At 39.7% G+C, this 23,425-nt stretch overlaps 1 protein-coding gene across 25 annotated transcripts in view; it reads left to right on the forward strand.

Moving 5' to 3' along the window:
- Positions 1–15,238, forward strand: part of IFT80 (intraflagellar transport 80) — a 139,727-nt gene extending 124,489 nt beyond the window's left edge. For all 25 annotated transcript variants that reach the window (XM_014739573.3, XM_023623212.2, XM_070243024.1 and 22 more), the window contains 2 exons: positions 10,917–11,040; positions 14,793–15,238. In XM_014739573.3, coding sequence (XP_014595059.1) covers positions 10,917–11,040; positions 14,793–14,903 — 235 coding nt within the window. In that variant the 3' untranslated portion in view covers positions 14,904–15,238. The remainder of the gene's footprint in view (positions 1–10,916; positions 11,041–14,792) is intronic.
- Positions 15,239–23,425: the final 8,187 nt, after the last annotated feature.

Below are 23,425 nucleotides of genomic sequence, written 5' to 3' on the forward strand. Positions count from 1 at the left end.
TATGAGAAAGAGGGAAGAATATAGCATATTTATAACCAGTATTTTTGAGAAAATATTTATGTTGGCACTTGCAGCTTAGCCTCTGCTCCTCCCCAAGGGGTGGTGGGTGGCACTCATGATCTGAGACTTCAGGAAACACAGCAGTGCCAGCAACCCAGCCGTCAACTTCTCCCCAGGCAGCAGCAACCCAAGACTTTCCAAAAGCAAGAGCTGCATCCAAAACACAGATATTCCAGCAGGGATGGTGGTTCCCTGACCTGAGGTTTCAAAAAGTGCATGGGAGAGAGAGATGAGAGGCAGCAGGAGCAGCAGCTTCACTCGTGGCTCAGCCCCTGCCCCTCCCCCAGCAGTAGCGGGTGGCACCCGCAACCTGATGCTTCAGGACTCACAGCAGTACCTGTGACCCATCCCTTAATGGCGGCACTCCTGACACCAGCCCTACCAGCAGCAGGGGCTGCACACAAGACCCCGGGACTTGTTCACTGGCAGCAACACCCATGAACCGAGTGCCTCTGGTAATGGTACTGCCAGCACCCCCAGATAACCTGGGAGCAGCAGCACAGGTGGTGCACGGGGCAGCAGCACCCGAGCCCATGGAGAGCCCACAGAGAGCCAGTGGAGAAACACGAGACCCAGGCGACCCTGGAAGCAGCAGAGGTGCTTGCAGCCTGTGACCCCAGTGGCGACACCCACAACTGCGGGGACGTCATAAGCAGCAAGGCAGCAGCAACCTCGCAGGCACAAGCAGCACAAGAGGGCATTGACGATGCCTCTGGCAGAGGCAGTGGAGGGTGGAAACTGCAGGCTCTGAAATGCAAGCAGAAGCAGCTCAGAATCAAAGTAACCAAAGCCGTGCCCAAAGAAGAAAGGTGGGTACCACCATGAATGTGCTGGCGGGGGATGAACTCATCACCCACCATGAGGAAGCACAGCAACACACAAAACAGAAGTAAAACGACAACCCTCTAGAGACCAAACTGGAAATCACAGAAGATTGCGATCTAACTGACAGAGAGTTCAAAATAGCTGTCATGAAGAAACTCAGTGAGTTACAAGAAAACTCAGAAAGACAGTTCAGTGAGCTCAGGAATAAAATCAACAGAAGGAGCACTTCACCAAAGAGACTGAAACTAAAAAAACCCCAGAAATTCTGGAGATAAAGAACACAATTAATGAGATGAAAAAAACTAGAAAGCATTGGAAATATAGCAGACCATATGGAAGAAGGGATTCGCAAGCTTGAAGACAGATCTAGAAATGATTCAGGTGGAAGAGGAGAAAGAACTAAGATTTTTTTTAAATGAAGAAAACGGAGAAATATCCAACTCAGGAAAAGCAACATAAGGACAATGGGTATCCCAGAAGGAGAAGAGTGGGAGAAAGGAGCAGAGAGTTTATTCAAAGAAATAACAGCTGAGAACTTCCCAAAACTGGGGAAGGAACTGGATATACAAGTCCATAAAGCTAATAGAACCCCTAATTATCTCAATGCAAAAAGACCTTCTTCAAGGCACTTTACATTAAAACTGCCAAAAGTCAACAACAAAGGAGGAATATTAAGAGCAGCCAGAGAAAATAGCATACAAAGGAACCCCCACCAGGCTATCAGCAGATTTCTCAGCAGAAACTCTACAGGCCAGGACAGAGTGGAATGATATATTCAAAATATTGAAAGATAAAAACTGTCAGCCAAGAATACCCTGTCCAGCAAAGTTATCCTTCAGATATGGAGGAGGAATAAAGGCTTTCCCAGACAAACAAAAGCTGAGGGACCTCATCGCCACTAGGCCTGCCATATAAGAAATGTTGGAAGGAGTCCTCTTACCTTAAACAAAAAGGCAAAAGCTTATGCAGCTTTGAGCAAGTGATCAACAGACAGCGAGAATCAGAAAATTGAGCTCTCTATGAGAATAGGTAAGTAAACACTTAATTATAACATAAAGGCAAAGAAAGCATCAAAAATAAGTAAAACTACAACAAACTCACAACATAAAAAAGGATAATTTGTGACAACAAAAACATGGAAGGAAAAGGACAGAACCTGCATAGGCTGATGGAGATAAGATGCTATTAGCAGAAAAGGACTATCTCATCTATGAGATCTTTTATACAAGCCTCATGGTAAGTACAAAACAAAAATATCAGAGGAGAGTCACAAATCACAGAAAAAGAGGAAACTGAGAAATGCATCACAGAAAACCAACAGACTGAAATGGCAGACAGAAATACAAGGAAAAAGAAACAATGGGAATATAGAAAAACCGAAAACAAAAGATAAAATAACAGTATTAAGGTCTCATATATCAATAATCAATGTAAACATAAATGGATTGAACTGCCCAGTCAAAAGACACAGAGTAGCTGGATGGATTGAAAAACAAGACCCAACAATATGCTGCCGCCAGGAGCCCCATCTCAGCTCTAAAGACAAACATAGGCTCAGAGTGAAGGGATGGAAGATGATACTCTAAGTAAATGGCAACCAAAAGAAAGTGGATGTAGCCATACTTACATCAGACAAAATAGACTTCAAGCCCAAAAAAGATAATGAGACAAAGTGGACATTATATAATGATAAAAGGGACATTCGCCCAAGAAGACATAACACTTATCAATATGTGCACCTAACATAGAAGCACCAAAGTATATAAAGCAACTATTAATAGACCTAAAGGGGGAAATTGACAGCAACACAGTAATAGCAGGGGACTTTAACACCCCACTTACATCAATGCATAGATCATCCAGACAGAAAGTCAACAAGGAGACATTGGGCTCAAAGGAAACACTGGAGCAGGTGAACTTAATAGGTATGTATATAACATTCCATCCCAAAGTAGCAAAATACTCATTCTTCTTAACTGCACATGGAACATTCCCAAAGATAGACCATATGTTGGGAAACAAAACAAGTCTCAATAAATTTAATAAGATTGAAATCATATCAAGCATCTTTTCCTACCACAATGGTAGAAATCAACTACAAGAAGAGAGCTGGAAAAGTAATAAATATGTGGAGACTAAACAACATGCTACTCAACAACTATTGGATCAATGAAGAAATAAAGCAAGAAATCAAAAAACGCCTGGAGACAAATGAAAATGAAAACACAACGTACCGAAACTTATGGGATGCAGCAAAATCAGGACTAAACGGGAAATACATAGCAATACAGGCCTATCTTAAGAAACAAGAAAAATATCAAATAAGCAATCTAACACTATACCTAAAAGAACTAGAAAAAGAAGAGCAAATGAAGCCCAAAGTCAGTACAGGGGAGGAAATAATAAAAATCAGTGCAAAAATAAATGAAATAGAGACTAAAAAGACAATAGAAAGGATCAATGAAACTAAGAATTCGTTCTTTGAAAAGATAAACAAAATTGACAGACCTCTAGATAGATTCACTAAGAACAACGACAGAGGGCTCAAATAAATAAAATCAGAAATGAAAGAGAAGAAATTGCAACAGATATGACAGAAATATGAAGGATTATAAGAGAATACTGTGAACAGATATATGCCAACAAATTGGATAATCTAGAAGAAATGGATAAATTCTTCGAATTATACAACCTTCCAAAACTGAATCAAGAAGACATAGAGAATCTGGACAGATCAGTAGTAAGGAGATCAAAACAGTAATTGAAAACCTCCCAAACAAAAGTCCAGGAGCAGACAGCTTCCCCGGTGAATTCTATCAAACATTCAAAGAAATTTTAATACCGATCCTTCTCAAACTCTTCCAAAAACTTAAAGAGGAGGGGATGCTTCCTAACTCGTCCTGTGAGGCCAACATTACCCTGATACCAAAACCAGACGGGGGCAACAGAAAAAAAGAAATTACAGCCAATATCACTGATGAACATCAATGCAAAAACCCTCAACAAAATATTAGGAAATCAAATACAGCAATGCATTAAAAGGATCATACACCATGATCAAGTGGGATTTATTCCAGGGATGCAGGGATGGTTCAACATCCTCAAATCAATCAGCGTGATACACCACAGTAACAAAATGAAGAATAAAAATCACCTGATTATCTCAATAGATGCAGAGAAAGCATTCGACAAGATACAGCATCCATTTATGATAAAAACTCTAAATAAAATAGGTATAGAAGAAAAATACCTCAACATAATAAAGGCCATATATGAGAAACACACAGCTAACATCATACTCAATGGTAAAACCTGAAAGCTATCCCTCTAAGAACAGGAACCAGACAAGGATGCCCACTTTTGCCACTCTTACTTAACATAGTATTGGAAGTTTTAGCCAGAGCAATTAGGCAAGTAAAAGAAATAAAAGGGATCCAAAGTGGAAAGGAAGAAGTAAAATTGTCACTATTTGCAGATGACATGAGTCTATATATAGAACCCCCTAAAGAATCCACAAAAAGACTATTAGAAATAAATAACAAACACAGTAAAGTTGCAGGGTACAAAATCAACACACAAATATCAGTTGCATTTCTATACACTAATAATGAACTAGCAGAAAGAGAAATCAAGAATATAATCCCACTTATAATCACAGCAAAAAGAATAAAATAACTAGGAATAAATTGAACCAAGGAAGTGAAAGACTTATACATTGAAAATTATAAAACATTGTTGAAAGAAATCAAAGAAGACAAAGAAATGGAGAGAGATTCCATGCTCATAAATTGGAAGAACTAACTTAAAGTGTCCATACTTCCTAAAGCAATCTACAGATTCAATGCAATCTCTATCAAAGCCCCAATTACATTTTTCTTGGAAATAGAACAAAGAATCCTAAAATTTATATGGAACAACAAAAGACCCCACATAGCCAAAGCAATCTTGAGAAAAAAAGAACAAAGCTGAAGGTATCACACTCCCTGATTTCAAAATATACTACAAAGCTATAGTAATCAAAACAGCATGGTACTGTTAGAAAAACAGACACACAGGTCAATGGAACAGAATTGAGAGCCCAGAAATAAACCCACACATCTATGGACAGCTAATCTCTGACAAAGGAGCCAAGAACATACAGTGGAGAAAGGAAAGTCTCTTCAAGAAATGGTGATGGGAAAACTGGACAGCCACATGCAAAAGAATGAAAGTAAACCATTATTTTACACCATACACAAAAATTAACTCAAAAGAGATTAAAGACTTGAATGTAAGATCTGAGTCCATAAAACTCCTGGAAGAAAACGTAGGCTATACTCTTTGACATAGGTTGTAGCAGTATCTTTTTGAATGTCATATTCTCCTCAGGCAAAGGAAACAAAAGAAAAAATAAACAAATGGGACTACATCAAACTAAAAGTCTGCATGGCAAAGGAAGCCATCAACAAAATGACTGGACAACCCACCAACTTGGAGAAGATATTGCAAATCATATATCCAATAAGGGGTTAATATCCAAAATATGTAAAGATTTCATAAAGCTAAACAACTCAATCAAAAAATGAGCAAAGAATATGAACACACATTTTTCCAAAGAAGATATACAGATGGCCAACAGGCACATGAAAAGATGTTCAACATCACAAATTATTAGGGTAATACAAATCAAAACTACAATGAGATATTACACACATACACACGTATAGAAAATGGCTATAATTAAGCAGACGGAAATAACAAGTGTTGGAGAGGATGTGGAGAAAGGGGAACTCTCATACACTGCTGGAATATAAATTGGTGCAGCCACTGTGGAAAACAGTATGGAGATTCCTCAAAAAATTAAGAATAGAACTACCGTATCATCCAGCTATTCCGCTGCTGGGTATTTATCCAAAGAACATGCAAACACTAATTCAAAAAGATATATGCACCCCTGTGTTCATTGCAGCATTATTCACAATAGCCAAGACTTGGAAGCAACCTAAGTGCCCATCAATGGATGAATGGATAAAGAAGATGTGGTATATATACACAACAGAATACTACTCAGCCATGAAAAAAGACATCATGTCATTTGTGACAACATGGATGGACCTTGAGGGTATTACACTAAGCGAAATAAGTCATACAGAGAAAGACAACTACCATATGACTTCACTCCTATGTGGAAAATAAACTCATGGGTAAGGAGAACAGGTTAGTGGTTACTAGAAGAGAAAAGGGTTGGGGGAGGGTGAAAGGAGTAAAGGGGTGCATGTGTATGATGATGGATAAAAACTAGACTTTCGGTGGTGAACACGGTGCAGTCTATATAGAAGTTGAAATACAATGATGTACAACTGCAATTTATATAATGTTATAAACCAAAGTGACTTTAATAGGAAAAAAAAAGAGGAATGCGGGCTTTGGAATCAGACCTGGGTTTGATTTCTGGTTCTGCACTTAACCAGGTCTGTAATCTTGGACAGGTTACTAAGGCTCTATAAGCCTCAGTTGTTACATTTAAAATAGTGATAATAACAAAAGCCTCATGTTTATGGCAGGATTAAATGAAATGGTGTGTGGAAATCTCTTAGCATACTGCCTGACACAGAGTAAGCTTTCACTAAATGATAGCTATTATTCGTATTTTAAATATTTTTTGAGTGTCTCTTGTGCCAGGTTTGAGGCACTGGGGATACAGCAGTGAATAAAATGGACAAAGTTCTGTGATGACAATTCTGGTTCTAAATGGTGTAGCTAAGATAAAAATGTAGAAGTAACATGGATAGATAGTTGGATCCAATATAAGAATCAACTCATGACAGCATAATCCAAAGAACGACCTGCTTAGAGAGTAGAATAATCCCCGTCTGCGAACATATTCAAACATAGGATGAATGATAAAATTATGTGATCGATTAATTAGTTAATTGCTAGACGTCTTGCATGCCTGTCTATATAGACAATGGTCTTTTTAAAAAGATTGTATATTTTCTTCACATGTATTTCCCTTTTTTTCTAGGAGTGAGTATGTAATTATTCTCATAAATTAATACTTGCAGAACTGGCTTATATTATCAAATAGTGTTTTTCCTTTTCTTAACTTTGAGTGTTGTGCACATTCCAGGAAAGGCTGGCAGGGCTTGAGTGTCTGTGTCTGTCGGCACATTTGGTATCTGTGTAGACCGAAGCTCTACTTGGTGGTAGATTTTTTGTATGTGGGAGGGGTGGGATGGTGATTAAGCTGTCTGACAATTTGGATTTGTTGAATTTTCGTTGCCTTTATCTGTCCACTTCATGAAGTCCAGCAGGGAGTGGGATGTACAGGTGTGAAACCAGGAAAGGTCCTAGATGCTGAGGGAAGCCACTGAGGGAATTACCAGGCTCTAGGAGTAGTTGAGGCTGTGAGGATGGCTAAGATGACCTACGAGGATTTAAAGAATGAAAAGGCAGAGGGAGTGCAGCAGGCAGATGTCTCCTGGAATCCAACATTTAATGGTCTAGTTTAAGAGGAGAATTCATCAGAGAAGATCAGGAGGGCACAGAAAGATGGGAATTTAAAAACTGTTTATTATGGAAAATTTCAAACATATACAAAAGTAGAGAGAATAGTGTAATGAATCCCCATGTGCCATCACTCAGCTTCAACAGTGATGTATAATCTCTACCCCTCCTCCACCCCTCCCCTGCCAGTTTTAGAGCAGATCTCAGACATCATATCATTTTACCTGTAAATATTTCGGTATGTATCTCAAAGTTTTTTTAAAATCTAGCCACAATACCATAGTCACACTTTAAAAAGTTAACAATAATTCTCTTGTGTTCTTATTTCTCTGATTGTCTCATAAATGTTTTGCTTTGTTTGAGGATCCAAAAAAGATCCATACATTGTGATTGGTTGATATGTTCTTAAGTTTTTTTTAATCTATAGTGTCCTTTTCTTTTTGTGTTTTCTTGCAATTTTCCCATTGCAGAAACTGCCTATAGGATTTCCAATAGGCTGGACTTTGGTGCTTGCATCTTTGTGGTGTCATTTAACATGTCCCTCTGCCCCTTGAATTAGCTATAAATTGGTGTTGAATCTAGAAACCTGATTAGATTTAGGCTTAAATTTTTTTTTGTTTAAAGATTGGCACCTGAGCTAACAACTCTTGCCAACCTTCTTCTTTTCTTTCTGCTTTTTCTCCCCAAATCCCCCCTGTACATAGTTGTATATTTTAGTTGTGGGTCCTTCTAGTTGTGGCACATGGGATGCCGCCTCAGCGTGGCCTGATGAGCGGTGCCACGTCCACACTCAGGATCCAAACCAGCGAAACCCTGGGCCCCTGCAGTGGAGCTCGTGAACTTAACCGCTCAGCCACAAGGCCGGCCCCTAGGCTTAACTTTTTTTTTTCCCTTTTGGTAAGGCTCCCTCTGAGGTAGTGTTGTCTATATTTCCATAATGACTGGTTGTCTATCTTTTTGTGATGTTAGCAGCCGTTGATGATCATTGCCCAGATCCATTAATTAATTATGGTGATATTCTAGAATTCTAGAAGGATAAAATTTAAGTATTGGATGAAAAATATATTAGATTGCTTTTAAGATCCCTGAATTTCAATATTCGTTTAAATCCTTTAGAAGAGAACAGATTTTATTTTGTTGACATGTGTTATTCCGTTTGAGAAGCACAGTCTTGCTGGTTTGTGCTTCTGTCATTCATATTTGAATTTGAAAATTGCCTGCAACCTACTAAGATGCAGCCCTTGGAGACCTGTAGGTAAGCGAGTTATCTGCTTGGCGTTCACTTGGGCATTTGGTGGTAGTCTGTTCTCAAAAACTGGAATTAAAAGAGGTAGAAACTAGAAACTCCAGGTATACATATTGATCCTTTATGTAAGTATTAATAAAAATAATTTCTCTACTTCTGCCGGTTATATAAAGTGATTTTGCTTCATTCAAGTTATGTAAAAAATCATATTTTGAAGTTATAGCATCTTTGTATATAACTTGTTTCTATTTAAATCAGAGAAGGTACATGGATTTATTCCAGTGTCACATTTGTTTGGTTGCCAAATAGCCATTTTAAAGCTAAAGACATACTGTTCCCATAACCCTTACACAATCTGGAGTGAATTCCCTCCTCACTGTGGTAAGGAGATATTTCTTAGCCAGTGTGTGGTTCTAGAGAACATTTAAAATAGTGCATATCATTTGAATGTTTACCTTTAGCCATTGCTCTTCAATCAGATAATGAATACATATTTGATAATAATAGCTGTAGTGATAGATGATACTTAGTATCCAGTATCTAAATGCAGTATTAGACATCATATTCTATCCTTTCTATATAATTTCTCTCTATATTATACAATCCTTTGATGTTCCATAACAAAATATCTCTTTGGAATTTTCGAAAAGCCCCAACTGAGAATAGATGCTTATGTACTCCCCACTGAGACTACCTCTAGTTTTAGCACTCAAGAACTCCTTCCCCCATCACATACAATCATAAAGAAAGAATGGGAAACGGAATTTCTAAGGTGCCAAAGAATATTTCACAGGAGTGTCCACTCACACATGCACCATGGAAGCAGAACCTTAGGGACACGTAGGGGGCGATAGGCAAAAGGGTTAGAAGGATTAAGGCATCTTTACTTCTATTTCTCATCTTTGGAGCCTCTATGAATTGTTTTCTGCCTTCTCTTTTCTTCCACTTTTGTTCCTCTGTATTCCAGTACCTCTATATTCTTGTCTGTGTATCCTCTTTTTCTCTGAAAGACTTAAAGTCACAGAGGAATGAGGGAAACTTGTGGGGCATTTGTGATGGGTAGCAAATACTGGCCCTTAGATTTGGCAATATGGTTTATATGTATATATTTTTTATAAGAAATCACTGCTGAATTTTGGCAATATAATTTGTATAATCTGTGACTTAATTCATTTATTTTTCATTTTAAGTCTGTAATCTCTCTCTCAATTGTCTATCAATTGTCAATTAAGACACAGAGCATATCTAAAATACTTTTTAAAGTGACCTTAGGTCAAAACAAAGCATGCTAAGAAGGAAACAGATTTTCCTGCTGAAGAGTCGTATGTTGCAAAAATCTAGTCAGTAGTCAGTCTTGTCTAACACAACAGATTTATAATAGCTGGCTCTGATAAATCGTGACTGGCCTATTCAGAAGTTGTATGTCATATTAGAAAGCAAGAGAACTTGAGAAATACTGTACTTGACTATAATGATGGCCGTTTCCCATACTTTAAAACAAGATGACAGAGGACAGTGTAGGAGAGCTATACGCTACTGGATTGCTTCTGACTCAACTAATGTGAGTTATGCCCAGGATTACGGGCTGAGATGCTGTCCAAATCCTACATACAAAAATAGGCCTGGAACTGAGGATTAATCCTTTAATTTCTCTCCAAATTATCAATATGTAGATTTTGTGTCTTTGCTTATACTACTGATTTCAGCAATTCGTTTAGTTCTCATCGATTTAAATAAAATATTACCTTAAAAATAATAAAAGATATCAGTATTTGAGTATTGAACAGAATAAATTTGCTGTAGCCTTAGAAAAATGATTAAGATAGTTGAACCACTTACCATGGGGGTAAGTTCATTCACTTGAATTTCATTATGATTTCAATGAATTTTTCAGTGAACATTTACGATATATATACTCTGTAGTACTCACCAAAGAGAGAGGAAACCCAGATCTCCCTTCAGTAAATGTATAGGTTAGTGGAGGAAACAGACTCATAAATATAATAATTATAATATACTGTAACCAGTGCTTTAATACTAGTATGTATAAAATGTTGTGGAGCACAGTCATTTATTTCTACAAGGGGAGCTGGTGAGGGAGAAGAGATTGTGTTTCATCTGTACCTTGCAGGGTAAATAGGACTTGGCGAGATGGATGAGGTGGGGCCTGATGTCCCATGCTGAGGGATGAGTGCAGGGAACAACCTGGACCACTTGTCCCTCCTCTCACCCCAAAACCCGACTGCCCGTAAAGGCTAATCTAAGCAATGCTGATAATCTGTTTCATTTCTCATTATAGGGCACTTGAATTGGCTGTAAAATACAAAACACATGTTGATACAGTTCTTGCTTACCGTCAAAAGTTTTTGGAGACATTTGGTAAACAGGAAACTAATAAACGATACGTGCAGTATGGGGAAGGCGTAAGTATTATACAGTATTTTATAATAATGTATATGTTTTGTAAGTAAATATAATAGTCATCTTAATGAGATAAAATTTGAATAATTTGTACCATAATCTCTGAAAAAAATTACTTTTTCGCTTTTGATGTTGTAGGCTTATTTTGACTATATAGTTATATTAATAAATTTTTTTTCTGCAGTCTTACAGCCAAGTTTTGATTAACTCCAGTCTGTTTTCATCATATTCAATTTGTGTTAAGTTTGGGTACTAATTGATATTTGTAGATAAACAATATAAATGGCTGGGATAAACGCTTTTAGCTCCTGAATTTTGTCTTCTATCAGCTTCCCCCTCTGCTCCAGGGGAGATATATAAACACAAAGGGCATTGGCCAGAAATAGATACTTTGTCTCTTTGCAGAATTAGGGAGCTTGGTTGCACCTCAAGAGGGGCCTAGCCTCGGTAAACTTCACCAGCTAGAACCAAAGAAGGCTAACACTTTGCCTCTCAAATTTCTACCAGAATCTCACATTTTGTCAATTCAGTTAGAATAAAGGCATTCCATTACATATCAACTCACAAGGAGAGCCAGAACAAGAGAGTTTGCCCAAGTGCCTAAAGCAGAACTGATTGTGGCCACCTGCTCAGATATTTCTACGCTCAGACTGCAGAAAGAGAGTTCACCTCTAGCCATGTAGATCCAAGAGACTTGTAATCCCAAAGTAGGGCCAACCTTGCTCCCAGCTCTGTGAACCAGTTGATTTCCTTAGCCTTTTATTCATTCAGAAAATATCTATGAGTGCTCACTCTGGGCCAGGTACTACGCTGGGTGTTGAATCAGATGTGGCTTCTGTCTTTGTGGAACCTATAGACTGTGTGGGATTCTCCTCCTTGCGGATAGAATACAGTGGAATGTCCTGCTGCATCCTAGGGGGCAGGATAAAGTAGAGGAACCTTGGGAAGAGGAAAGAAAGTAGGAAGAAGGCACCTACAGCTCCTACTTAAAGCCAGCAGTAGCCGTTGACCATATGATTAGAAAAACTCAGTCTTTCCCCTACTGTGTAGGGAAAAAAACAGTTCTTCTCTACTATGAGTCTTTCACCGTGAGTCTCTTTTACTATTCGCACAAAACGCTTCACTTCAAGTCAACTTCCCAGGGAGGCCTTCTCTGATCACGATATTTGAAATACAACGCCCACCCACCTCCATCTTCACCCCTGGCACTCACTCGCTTCCTTCCTTGGTTCCAAAACTCTTACCACTTCTGACATAATATATATATAATTATCATTATCATGTCATTATCTATCATATATATATTCTGACATTATATATATATGTCTTCCACTATTACTTGTCTTTGTTTGTCTCTCTATGAAGACGGGGACTTCTGTCTTTTTGTTTATTGCTTAATCCATGCACCTAGAACAATCCTTGGCATATGGTAACACTACATATTTATTGAATGAGTAATTGCATCATATAGAGAAGGTATATGGGTTGAGGAATGAAAACACTTGCTGGTGGTGTTAGTGAGAAGTTTATGAAGCATAGTGGGAACACAGACACATTACAGGGGCCTGGGGAGAGAATGAGAGTCAGGAATGAGAAGAATGAGGGCGGTAGCTTGCAGGGAGACAGAATAGAGAGGGAAGGATGATGAGGAGCAGCCAGTGAAGAGAGGGAATTGAATATGTAAATCATAATTGAAGGCGTATATTCTAGAGGAGTCAAAGAAGATGGAATTGAGGACTTCATGTGAAGAAGTTGTCCTGAGACAGAAAGGAAAGAGACAAGGATGGCACAGATGTAGGTAACTTTGTGTGAGGAAGGAAATCAAGTGAATTCATGCCTGATGGCCACGGTATTCTCTGTAAAGTAGGAAGCTGATTCCAGCTGAGAATAAGCGAGATGGGGTAGAGGATAGAGAGCCATTTGGTATGATTTTGAAATTACTTCTGTGTGAATGAGAATTTACTAGGAACTAAAATAAGAAGTAGCAAGTAGTATTGACACTCCCTCTAATAGAAAGGATGTGTTTTAGGGTAGAAGTCACTTGACAGCTTGAGTACATCCTTATCTAAAACCCACAACTGAAAGTACTCTATTACAATGACTAAATTATCAGTAGAATATTGTTCTAAAACTGGATAAATGCCAAAGTGAAAGTGAAACATTTATTCTCGGTGGAATAGCTGTCCCCTGACACCCTCAGTTATACTACAGGTAAGTAATATAGATGTCATCAGTCCACTTGATGGACTTCTGCTGCAACAGAGCAACAGTTGTTCAGTGTACCGTTAATATATGGTTTATTGTGATTGATTCGAGAAACACGCGTAAGTCAATTTAAGGCTGGAAGAAGGCCAAGGCGTTCATCAGGTTTTGTCTTTCTCTTTGCAAATGTTTTGTTAGACATAGAACTGACTGTTTTGCCATTTAAAAAATATGAAGTTCTGGCCTGATTGAAAAATGAGTCTTCCAAATAATCTAATGTTTGCTCTGCCTTTCTCTGAGCTGTCACTTGCATTTTAGCACAGACATTCATCTTCTGTGAGTAAGAGGGAGTCTTTTAATTCATCCATCTCATATATTTTAGACAAGTATATGGAATTATTGTTTTTTAAAAAGTGACCAAAAATATCCACAAATTACTTCATAGAGATTTACATAAAGGATATTAGAATAAAAAAGAACCAAATACTTAATTTCATCAGCTTCCAACACAAAATAAAAGAGGCATGAAGTCCTGTTAAGGTTAAATTAATCTCTCAGTTACTTAAGATGAGTCTGTTCAAGCAGCAAGTCGTACCTCAGTCTGGTTTATTCCCACTTACTCCACTCCACTCCCCTCCCTGGAGGTAGACGCGATTCCCTTTTGCCTCAGTCTCAGGAGTTTGGGTTTATTACATAGTAAATCAGAGTTAGTTTAATCTAGGACCCAATTTTTGCCCTGTTTTGCCTGAGAGGACATAGATTCCTAAGTGAGTGAACTCCAAATTATTTTAAACAGTAGAATGCTTTTTCCTAAGGGAATTTTTCATAGACCTCGGGGCAGAGTCCATTTCTAACACAAGTCTAACGAGCTTAGGGAAGGGGCAGGGCTAGACTGGCAGGGGCAGAGGAGCTGCGTCATGGGTCAAAAGGAAGCAGACGGATAAAAATGATATCACTTTTCAGTTAGTCTTTTTATGTGTCTCCCAGCTTTGCTTTCCAGCTGCTTCCTTGAATATTTTTTCATCGTTGTCTTCACCACCACCATGTCTTTATATTACTTTGAGAGTTGTTGCACAGGGGTTGCTTTTGCAGAATATGCTCACGGGGAGGAAAGGCTCCCTATCTTTCCTCGTAGCTAGGCGTCTGATGGGAATCTCGGTAAATAAGTGGTCTGGAGCTGACCCATGTGAAACATGGCGTGGTGGCCAGAGCCCCGTGCATTTCCCTCTTTTTGGAGGAGAGCAGCCCACCTTCTCTCCTCTGTCCCGGAGGCGCTGTTTAGCTGTGCCTTTTATAAAATTGCTACAACTAGATTTTGGTCTTTTGAATCACAGTGAGAGTCTTTGCTTTCTATTGTGATAATTGTTCTATTTGATCTTATTCTTAAACCTTTTTTTTTTTTTTTGAGGATTGATTCTTAACTTTGCTTTAATGTCTTTTTCTCTAATGTTTTGGGAGTCATACAGTCTATTTTTGCTTACTCTTGTTTACCTTGGGCTAAATAGAAATGTCGTATACTATATACGCATGTTTTTCCTTTCTTTGATTGCAGCTCCAGATAGACTGGGAGAAGATCAAAGCCAAAATTGAGATGGAAGTTGCTAAAGAACGAGAACGATCATCAAGTAACCAGTCCAGTCAGAATACAGGTCTGAAGCACTAATGTACTCACCTTTAAGAAGGTCTACCTTTTGAGGCTAATTCTGATTAACCAAGGATAAGCATGTTTTCGTTGCTAAAGAAAAAGGCAAAATCTTTAAGTATAAGCACTTACTGTATATTTAATACTAAAAGTATATTCAGAAAGACTAAGCACAAAATCATTGACATAATTTCATCTTTTATATTTTTCAGTCCAATAATTAGCAAAATAGTCCTATATATTTATGATCCACCTGTGTATGTTGCTTACATTCCTGTGTTTTACCTGTTATTTTATCCCTGAATCTTCAGCAGGAATAAATATTAATGCTGATAATAAAACATTGGACTCTTTAACATGTTGCTATCATTAATTTCTATTTCACCTCTAAATCATAAAGTGCTCCAAAACTTTAGTTATACAACAAAAATACGTGAGGATGAATTTATGAAAATATATAACGATACATGTACTTGTACACCAATGTTCATAGCAGTGTTATTTGCAGCAGTAAAAAGGTGGACAAAAAAGTTATCTGTCAACAGATGAATGGATAAACAAAGCGTTATACACATACAGTGGAATGTTATTCAGCCTCAAAAAGGAATGAAATTCTGACACATGCTACAAAATGGATGAACCTTGAAAATATTATGCTAAGTGAAATAAGCCAGACACAAAAGGTCAGATATTGTGTGATTCCACTTAGATGAGAGACCTACATCAGGCAAGTTCACTGAGGCAGAAAGAACAGTGGTTGCCAGGGGCTGGCGGGAGGGCACACGAGGAGCCAGTGTCTCACAAGTTCGGGATTCCTGTTTGGGATGAACGACTTCTGGGAGTGGAGAGAGGGGCTGCTTGCACAGCATTGTGAATGTCCTTTATGCCACTGAACTGTACGCTTAAAAATGGTTAAAATGGTAAATTTTCTATATATTTTACCATAATTTTAGAAATATATCTAGAATGGGCAAGAAAGCCTCATTCATCTTCTGGCTTGAGAATGTTCAGGCGCTAGGCCCTGGAGTCTGAATTTGTGAAAATCTCCTTAAATGACAAACCTGTTTGATTAGCCTTAATTCAGTATGTCCCCAAATTATTATTACCACAAAAGCTTTTTAACATTAACACAAGTACTCCTTAGAAAGTCTTCCGCGACGCCGTTTTTTGAAAATGGTATACTGGTGAATGGATATATGCATATGCATGAGAAACTGGTTACTTCTCTCACCTCCATTTTAATTAATATATCTAGGTTTTGATTATGAAAGTGTTCCTGTCTTTTCAACATACTCCTTTTCTTTTCTGGAGTGTTGTAATATTCTGTTCTTCATCCAGATGCTGGGTATGAGGGTGTGTTCTGTTTGTGAAATACTATTGAGCAGTTTACTTATAAGTTGTACCTACAAGTTTATATATGTTTTCTATATTATGTTATATTTCAATAAAAAGTTTAGAAAGAAAAATGGTTAAAAGGGTAAATTTTATATTATGTTTATTTTACTACAATTCAAAAAGTCAAAAAATATAATGAAATACGCCTACATTCTAACAACAGTTCTCTGACACCAACCAGGTGTCCTACAGTTCAGTTCAATTCTCACATTAAGTACCCAGAGTTAGTGTCAAGTCCCACAAGGTAAAGGACAAGATCCCCAACTAGACTGCCCAACCGCAAGCAGGGACCCCAGGATACCCATACTTCTGTCTGACTTGGCTGCAAATTTGGGGGTTCCTACAGTCCCCCTTTAGGTTTGATAATTTGCTAGAATGACTCACTGAACTCGTTAAAATGCTTTACTTTCAATTACAACTTTATTGTAAAGGATACAACTTGGGAACAGACAAATGGAAGAGAAGCACAGAGCAAGGTCTAGGAAAAATGAGAGGTCTGGGGGAAAGTGGGGAGACACAGTTTCCATGCCGTCTCCTGTGAAATCCAGGCACATCATCCTCCCAGCTGCCACTGTGTTTACCAATCAGGAAGCTTCCCCAGGCCTTGCTGTCCTGAACTCTTTATTTATTTATTATTTTTTTAATTAATTTTTTTTTTTGAGGAAGATTAGCCCTGAGCTAACTACTGCCAATCCTCCTCTTTTTGCTGAGGAAGACTGGCCCTGAGCTAACATCCGTGCCCATCTTCCTCTACTTTACACGTGGGATGCCTATCACAGCATAGCGTGCCAAGTGGTGCCATGTCCACACCCGGGATCCGAACCAGCGAACCCCGGGCCACCGAGAAGTGGAACGTGCACACTTAACTGCTGTGCCACCAAGCCAGCCCCTGTCCTGAACTTTATATCAGGGTTTTATTACATAGGCACAAATCACTGGCTCTGTGACTGAGTTCCAGTCCCCTTCCTCTTCCTGGAGGTCAGGTGGCTGAAAGTTTTAGCCCTCTAATTATGTAGTTTCCTGGTGACCAGCCCTCATCCTGCAGCCGGCTAGCCCCACAACACACACACACACACACCCCAAGAGCCACTCATTAGCGTAACAAAGATACTCCTATCACTCAGGAAATTGCAAGGGTTATCTCAAGACCAGATATATTCTTTATTATATCATAGGCTACCCCCTGGTTTTTAACCACGGGATCTTTTATACCAAAAGGAACATACTTGACTGAGCATAACAGGTACAGCAACATTTGGAGGAGTCAGTGTGGGGCAAGGATAGAAAGCTATTAAACTCAATTTCCCAATCCATTTGACCATCAGTATCAGCGTTATAATCTTTCCAACAATGCCAGTGTTTTAGCATATCACGTTATGGTAGATATAACCTGAAAAATAGGAGTCAGAAGATACTGGCACATCGCTAGAGTCCCATGCAGTCTCTAAGAGTTAGTCCAATCCATCATCATATCGTGTGGCCAGCATGTGTCTCAGGGCGAGGACACTTCGGTTTTCAGGCTTCCATTCGGTCTTGTCAGGTTCCAAAAGGAGTGGTCTCAGCACTCTGTGGCTTTACACTTTCAGGCATCTGGCATAATTGAGCTAAGAGACAATACAATCTTTTGCTCTGAGCCTCTTTCTAAGCATTACTAGTGGAATTCTCTCACTGTATAACCCATTTATTCACTCCTTTACCCTTGGGTGCTATTCCTTCTCTCCATTTGCACCCAAACCTGTTCACCTTTGGAAGGGATGTGAGGTTGGGCCACCGTGAGGGTCTAGACTGCTGCAGCAGTGAAAGGCTAGCAAGTGCCCCCTCCGTCCGCTCCCATTCATATGGGGTGGGCTCACATAGGTACAGAATTAGTGGGCTATTGCTGCCAGTAGGCAAGATAACTGTAGTCGTTGTTAGCCCCAGTATTACCAGATGGAGTGAAAGTACAACCCACTCCATCAGGCCCTGAGGAATTCTGACATAATTTTTAAATTATGGCAGATTTTAAAACAGTTATAGTTTGTTGCTTAGGAATGATCCCTGCTTCCAGCAATGTAGTTGCAGTCTTGGTCCAGGGACCACTGCATCAGGTAGAAGGAAAGAGAAAGTGGAGGTGGTGTGGAAAAGAAAGAAAAAAGTATACTTGTCATACCAACATCCTCCTCTGTGGAAAGAAGTGTATAGTTATGCCAGCATCCTCCCCACATCCTCTATTCCGCATTTCCACTGGAAATGCAGAGGAATCTATCCAGTGGGGACCCCCTCCATGTAGTGCTCCCTCATGTTGAGTGTGAGTACACACTTGTGAACTCGTAGACCAGTTCTTCATGCTTGTGTTCCCTCTCCCTTCCTTTTATGTGACCACTCTTTAATTGCCCATTCCAATTCTTTATCAAACTATTACTCTGAGGAAGATCTCTCTCTGCCATCGTCGGACATGATGGTCTGTAAAGCGTGTTCCTCAGCCTAAAGAGATGTGCCTCAGGGGTCCAGATGGGTATGGAATCTTCTGTTCCAGTTCTTTTATACTGCGCTGAGCGTTTGCATCAACACTGGGTAAGCAAAGCCCAGTCCAGAGTCAGCGTGTATTCCTGTGAGGACCCACCTGTAGTTCGCCCGTGACTAGCAGCGTCAGTCTGACTTGTAGCTCTGTGCAGGCGCTTTCCCCAGGGAATCTCCCCATAGCCATCTGCAGTCTCTTGCTGGCAGACACAACAGTTCTTGTTGGCATTTTGTGCCTCAGAGGACCCAAGAGGAGTATGTCTAGTTTGAGCCCATCTCTGCATTGCTGCAGCCCCCAACATCCACTCATTTCATGGACCCAGGCGGCCACCTCAAGTGAGCGCATTGGGGTATCTGCTCATCAGTTCTAATCACCCTTTGGTGCTGAGAAGGGTTCTTCTGATGGGCACTGACATGGCTCTTTACTGCACCCCTCAGATTCCCATGGTGATGTCCACAGGGCCGTGTCCCACAGGGCTTTCCTTCAATGGGCCAGTCTTCCGTTGCCCTTCTGCCTGACCTTGTGAGCATGCCTTTGGCCAGCGCCTCAGAATAGGTAAAATTCCAAACACAGGGTAAACAGCATGCAACACAGCTCACCAAGCTAACTTTGTTTTACCTTTTTCGATCAGAGCGGGGCCCTTCCAACCAGAATGCTGTCTGTTCGTGTTGAAACTGCCGTCCATAAACCAAGCAGCTGTTCGGTGGTCGCTGGAGAGCTGTGGATAGGGCACCCTCCATGAGCTGATAGAATCCTGCAGCTCCTCCCACAGTTCCAAAGCCAGGCCTGGGGAGAAGCGTCCCCCTGCTCGTGAGTGCACTGTGTGACTCCATGCGTCCCCTGGCAGTGTGTTCCGGCACAAACAGTTTCCGTTTTATTACGGGGCCCTCCTGGGCACTGCCCTCCTCATTAGAGCCTTTCTGCAACATCACCCAAGGCAGAATGGGTATTTCAGGCATCGAGGTTCTTTTATGTCCTTCAGCCACAGGGGCAGTTTCAATGAATGCTGGTGACAAGCTAGTCATTGCCCTTCTGATGGAAATTCTCTTGTCCAAAGTTCCAGTAGTTGTCACTGGGAAGTGCACAGGCTTTTGCCGTAAGCTCCAGTCCACACTCCGCATAGGACTATTATACAGAGAATTGTCCATACCAGCGCTCCAGCCTCTATTCTATAGTGTTTGGGTATAGTGTGTGGGCTTGGGAAACCGTACTCATTCTTTAGCGTATCTCATAGATCCGGCTTGAAGGAAGGATTTACGTGCCTTCTGTTTTATAGCACTGCATAGGGGCAATGTTCTCCAGTCACAGTATCCATTCTCATAATACATTCGGGTGAAAGAGTTATAACCACTTCACATAAACCTTCTCCAAATATACTGGTTTTTGTCCAGACTGTCACCTTAATGCCATCAACTCTTGTATCTCTATATCCTCTCAGTATATTTGTGGCTCCCATTAGGACTTTACCAGCAGATTTGAGTACAGCAATGTGTCGGGCTCCCAGGTCAAACCGTTCTGGAAACTTCACCCCCTAACCATTTTACTCACTTATGTACATAAGGCTTTTGGTCCCCAGTGAGGGGTTGAGCCACGAGGCTGAGGCCCTTTTGTCAATTGTCATCTTGATTAATTTCCCTTACTGTCGCTTAGGCGTTTTCAGGATGAGTTTCTTGTAATCTTTGCCTTCCACTTTTTAAAATTCCTCCAAATTGGGATAAATAAAGCAGACTTTTGGGGAGACCTTTAATGTTGGAGGTCCAGCAGGAGGACCCAAATTTCAATAATGCTGTGTTAAGACTTCTGTTTCAACCTCAACAATGTCCATTTTATTCATCCTGTTTCTTAATAACCATCTAAAGATTTCCACCCCACTGGATTCTCCCATCCCATCAAGTCCCTTGATTCTCCCATCTGTCTCTCCCCATTTTCTTGTTACTTTAATGTTCTTGGTATTTGTAAGACCCATATGAGGTAACTGAGGGAGCAAATCTGATAAGGCTTCTTAGACTGCTGTTCAGTTTTGCAACAGTAAGGTTATGTGGGGTGCCCATGGAAAGGGGGCCTCCTTAATCATAGCATTTACCATGACCTGGGTAACAAGCACGTTCGTGGATGAAGGTCCCAATCATCATAAAGCCAGTCCCACATGGTTTGTGTAGAAAGCACATCAGCTGCTTGATCTGGGGTGTTCCACTTGGCATTGATAGAGGGCGTTGGAACGTCCTCCTTCTGCGGGGAAACACACGTACCAGTGGCTTTCATTCAGTCCACCGGGCTGGCTGTTCCCTTCAGATGAACCTGCTGTGAGTGTAAATCATGTTTAGCCATCCATGACCTTTCCATCCTGAGCCATGGGGCCTGGGTCAACTCAAACATGCTCTTCCAGTCTGCTGCCTTCAAAACCAGAGATACTGCCCCTAAATTAGTCACTCTCACAATCCATTTTAGTGAAGCTTCTTCAGGGTGCTGATGATAACTATCCACAAAATAAGATAGTTCTTTCACACTCTACCTTATGATTTCATTAGTTTCTTGGTTTTGCCATCCCTGCACGTGGACTAACTTCTTGGTCTTGGAGGTACTTTCTATTGTCCCAGCATAATTTTACCCTTTGGGGGCAGGTTTGAGGCTAGTGGCAGTAACCCTGAGCTTAGTTCAGGGTCAAGATTCACCCCAACATTCTCTTTTACTCTCATTTTAGCAGTTACAGATAACAATAGCCAAGGGATTGTATGTTTAGTATATTTCTTACTATTTGGGTTTCCTTATGTGGCCAATGAACTACTCCTTGGGAAGTGAGTCTCCTGCCATTTCTAAGCTCCCTTGATGACTTTACTTTCAGAAACTGTTTGCAGCACAGTTGTAGTTTCATGAGTGACTAGGTGGCCATTTAGAAACCAAAGGGTCCTCATGCCAGCTCGTTCATCCTTTCTCTTCCCAACATGTTTCCATGAGTCAGGGCTATTCTAGCAAATCCCACATTTCTTGACACCAAATACATTCTAACAACAATTCTCTGATACTAACTAGGTATCCTACAATTCAATTCAATTATGACATTACCTAGAGTTAGGGCAATTTTATACATTTTGGGATGGTTTGATATAAAATTATGAGTTAAACCAACTGAGAAGCTTCTATAATAGATATTTTTTAAAGTGTAAGACAAAAGAACATGTAAATATACATTCAGTATGATTGGGAAAGTGATATTGTGATATGATAAAGAATATGGTTTGATATAATTTAGTGCTTTTACATGTAAGTATAAATATTTTGTATATTTCAGAAACATATCAAATACAGAAGATTGTTCATACAGAATGCCTAAGTCCTGGCCCTGTTACAGATTAATGATATTTCTAGGGCATGGTGATCCCCCAGAAAATGTTTTGGCACAGAGTTTGTTGATCTGCAGATAGGATGTGGCACAATCATTTGTCAGGATTTCTTTAAACGTTCTCTGCAGAAACCAGAGACAAGGTGATGAAGCAACTCTTTGGGAAAGCCCCATCCTTACCTTATCCTTGCCCACAGCCTGTGTGTCTTCGTATCTCCTGCTCAGTGGTAAATCCACCGTCAGGTGAGGAAATTTATGAGAGTTTTCACCTTCTATAGCCTCTGACAAAGCCACTTTTCTTTCTGCCTACTTTACCCTAAAACTAGTCTGTCCCTGCAGCTTTGCTTGAGCTGCTGGACATCTGCCTGGCCGTGATGTGCTTACCACCCACTGTGTGCAAATCTTTAAATGTTTCTAAAATAGACGCTTTCAAAACAATTTAGAGCAATTCAACTTTTCAGATGTTTCCAGATGGTCTAGATTATCTAAAATGCTCTTCCACTCTATTAATCTTCTACTGTAAAGCAACATTCGCATTAAAATTTTTAATTGGGGAAGCATTTTATAATTCTGTGGAAATAAGGTGAGTATAAAGTGGCTGTAAATTTATCTCCATTTTGGGAGTATAGCACCAAAATAGAGTTTAAAATTACTCACTCCAGTAGCAATAAATCATCCCCCTAAAGTATTTTTTCTTGTTCTCAAGTCAGCCAGGGCTGTACCAGAGAGGTCACTCATTTAGCTAGTGACCAGTGATGTTTACTTTTACAAGAAATTAATGAACTTGAGTCTGAAAGCCAAGACACTCCACATGGTTAACATTAAATGCTAGAAGGTAATCTCCTAGAGATTAAGTAATATTTATAATGTGCTAGAGGATTAAATTAGAATTTTTATATACCTATAATAGTAGAATCTGCTGCCAATTTTCCCGTGTTTTTGTCCCTGCCTTTCAATATCTACCACTAATGTACTATTAATTTCTCTTCATTTTCTGTGTTTTTAAGGTAGATGTAAATATGCACCACGAAATGCACAAAATGTAATCTTTTTTCTTCCCCTCCACCTGCTGCCTGTTCTGAATGGCTGTTTGTGTCACAAAATGTAATCTTAAAAAGAATTGTATTAATGGATTCAGGACTACAATGAATTTGTTCTTGACTTAACAAAATACTAAATAGCATTTGCAATGAAACTGCAATTTTTATCTTCTAAGTCTAGTAACATTATTCAGTCAAAATTGTTAGAAAAGCAGTAATAATTTTAAAATGCATAATTAAAAGTCAAGAAAATTCCTTTTTGTGGCAC

Source organism: Equus caballus, chromosome 19 (genome assembly GCF_041296265.1).
Source record: "Equus caballus isolate H_3958 breed thoroughbred chromosome 19, TB-T2T, whole genome shotgun sequence".
Lineage (NCBI taxonomy): Eukaryota > Metazoa > Chordata > Mammalia > Perissodactyla > Equidae > Equus > Equus caballus.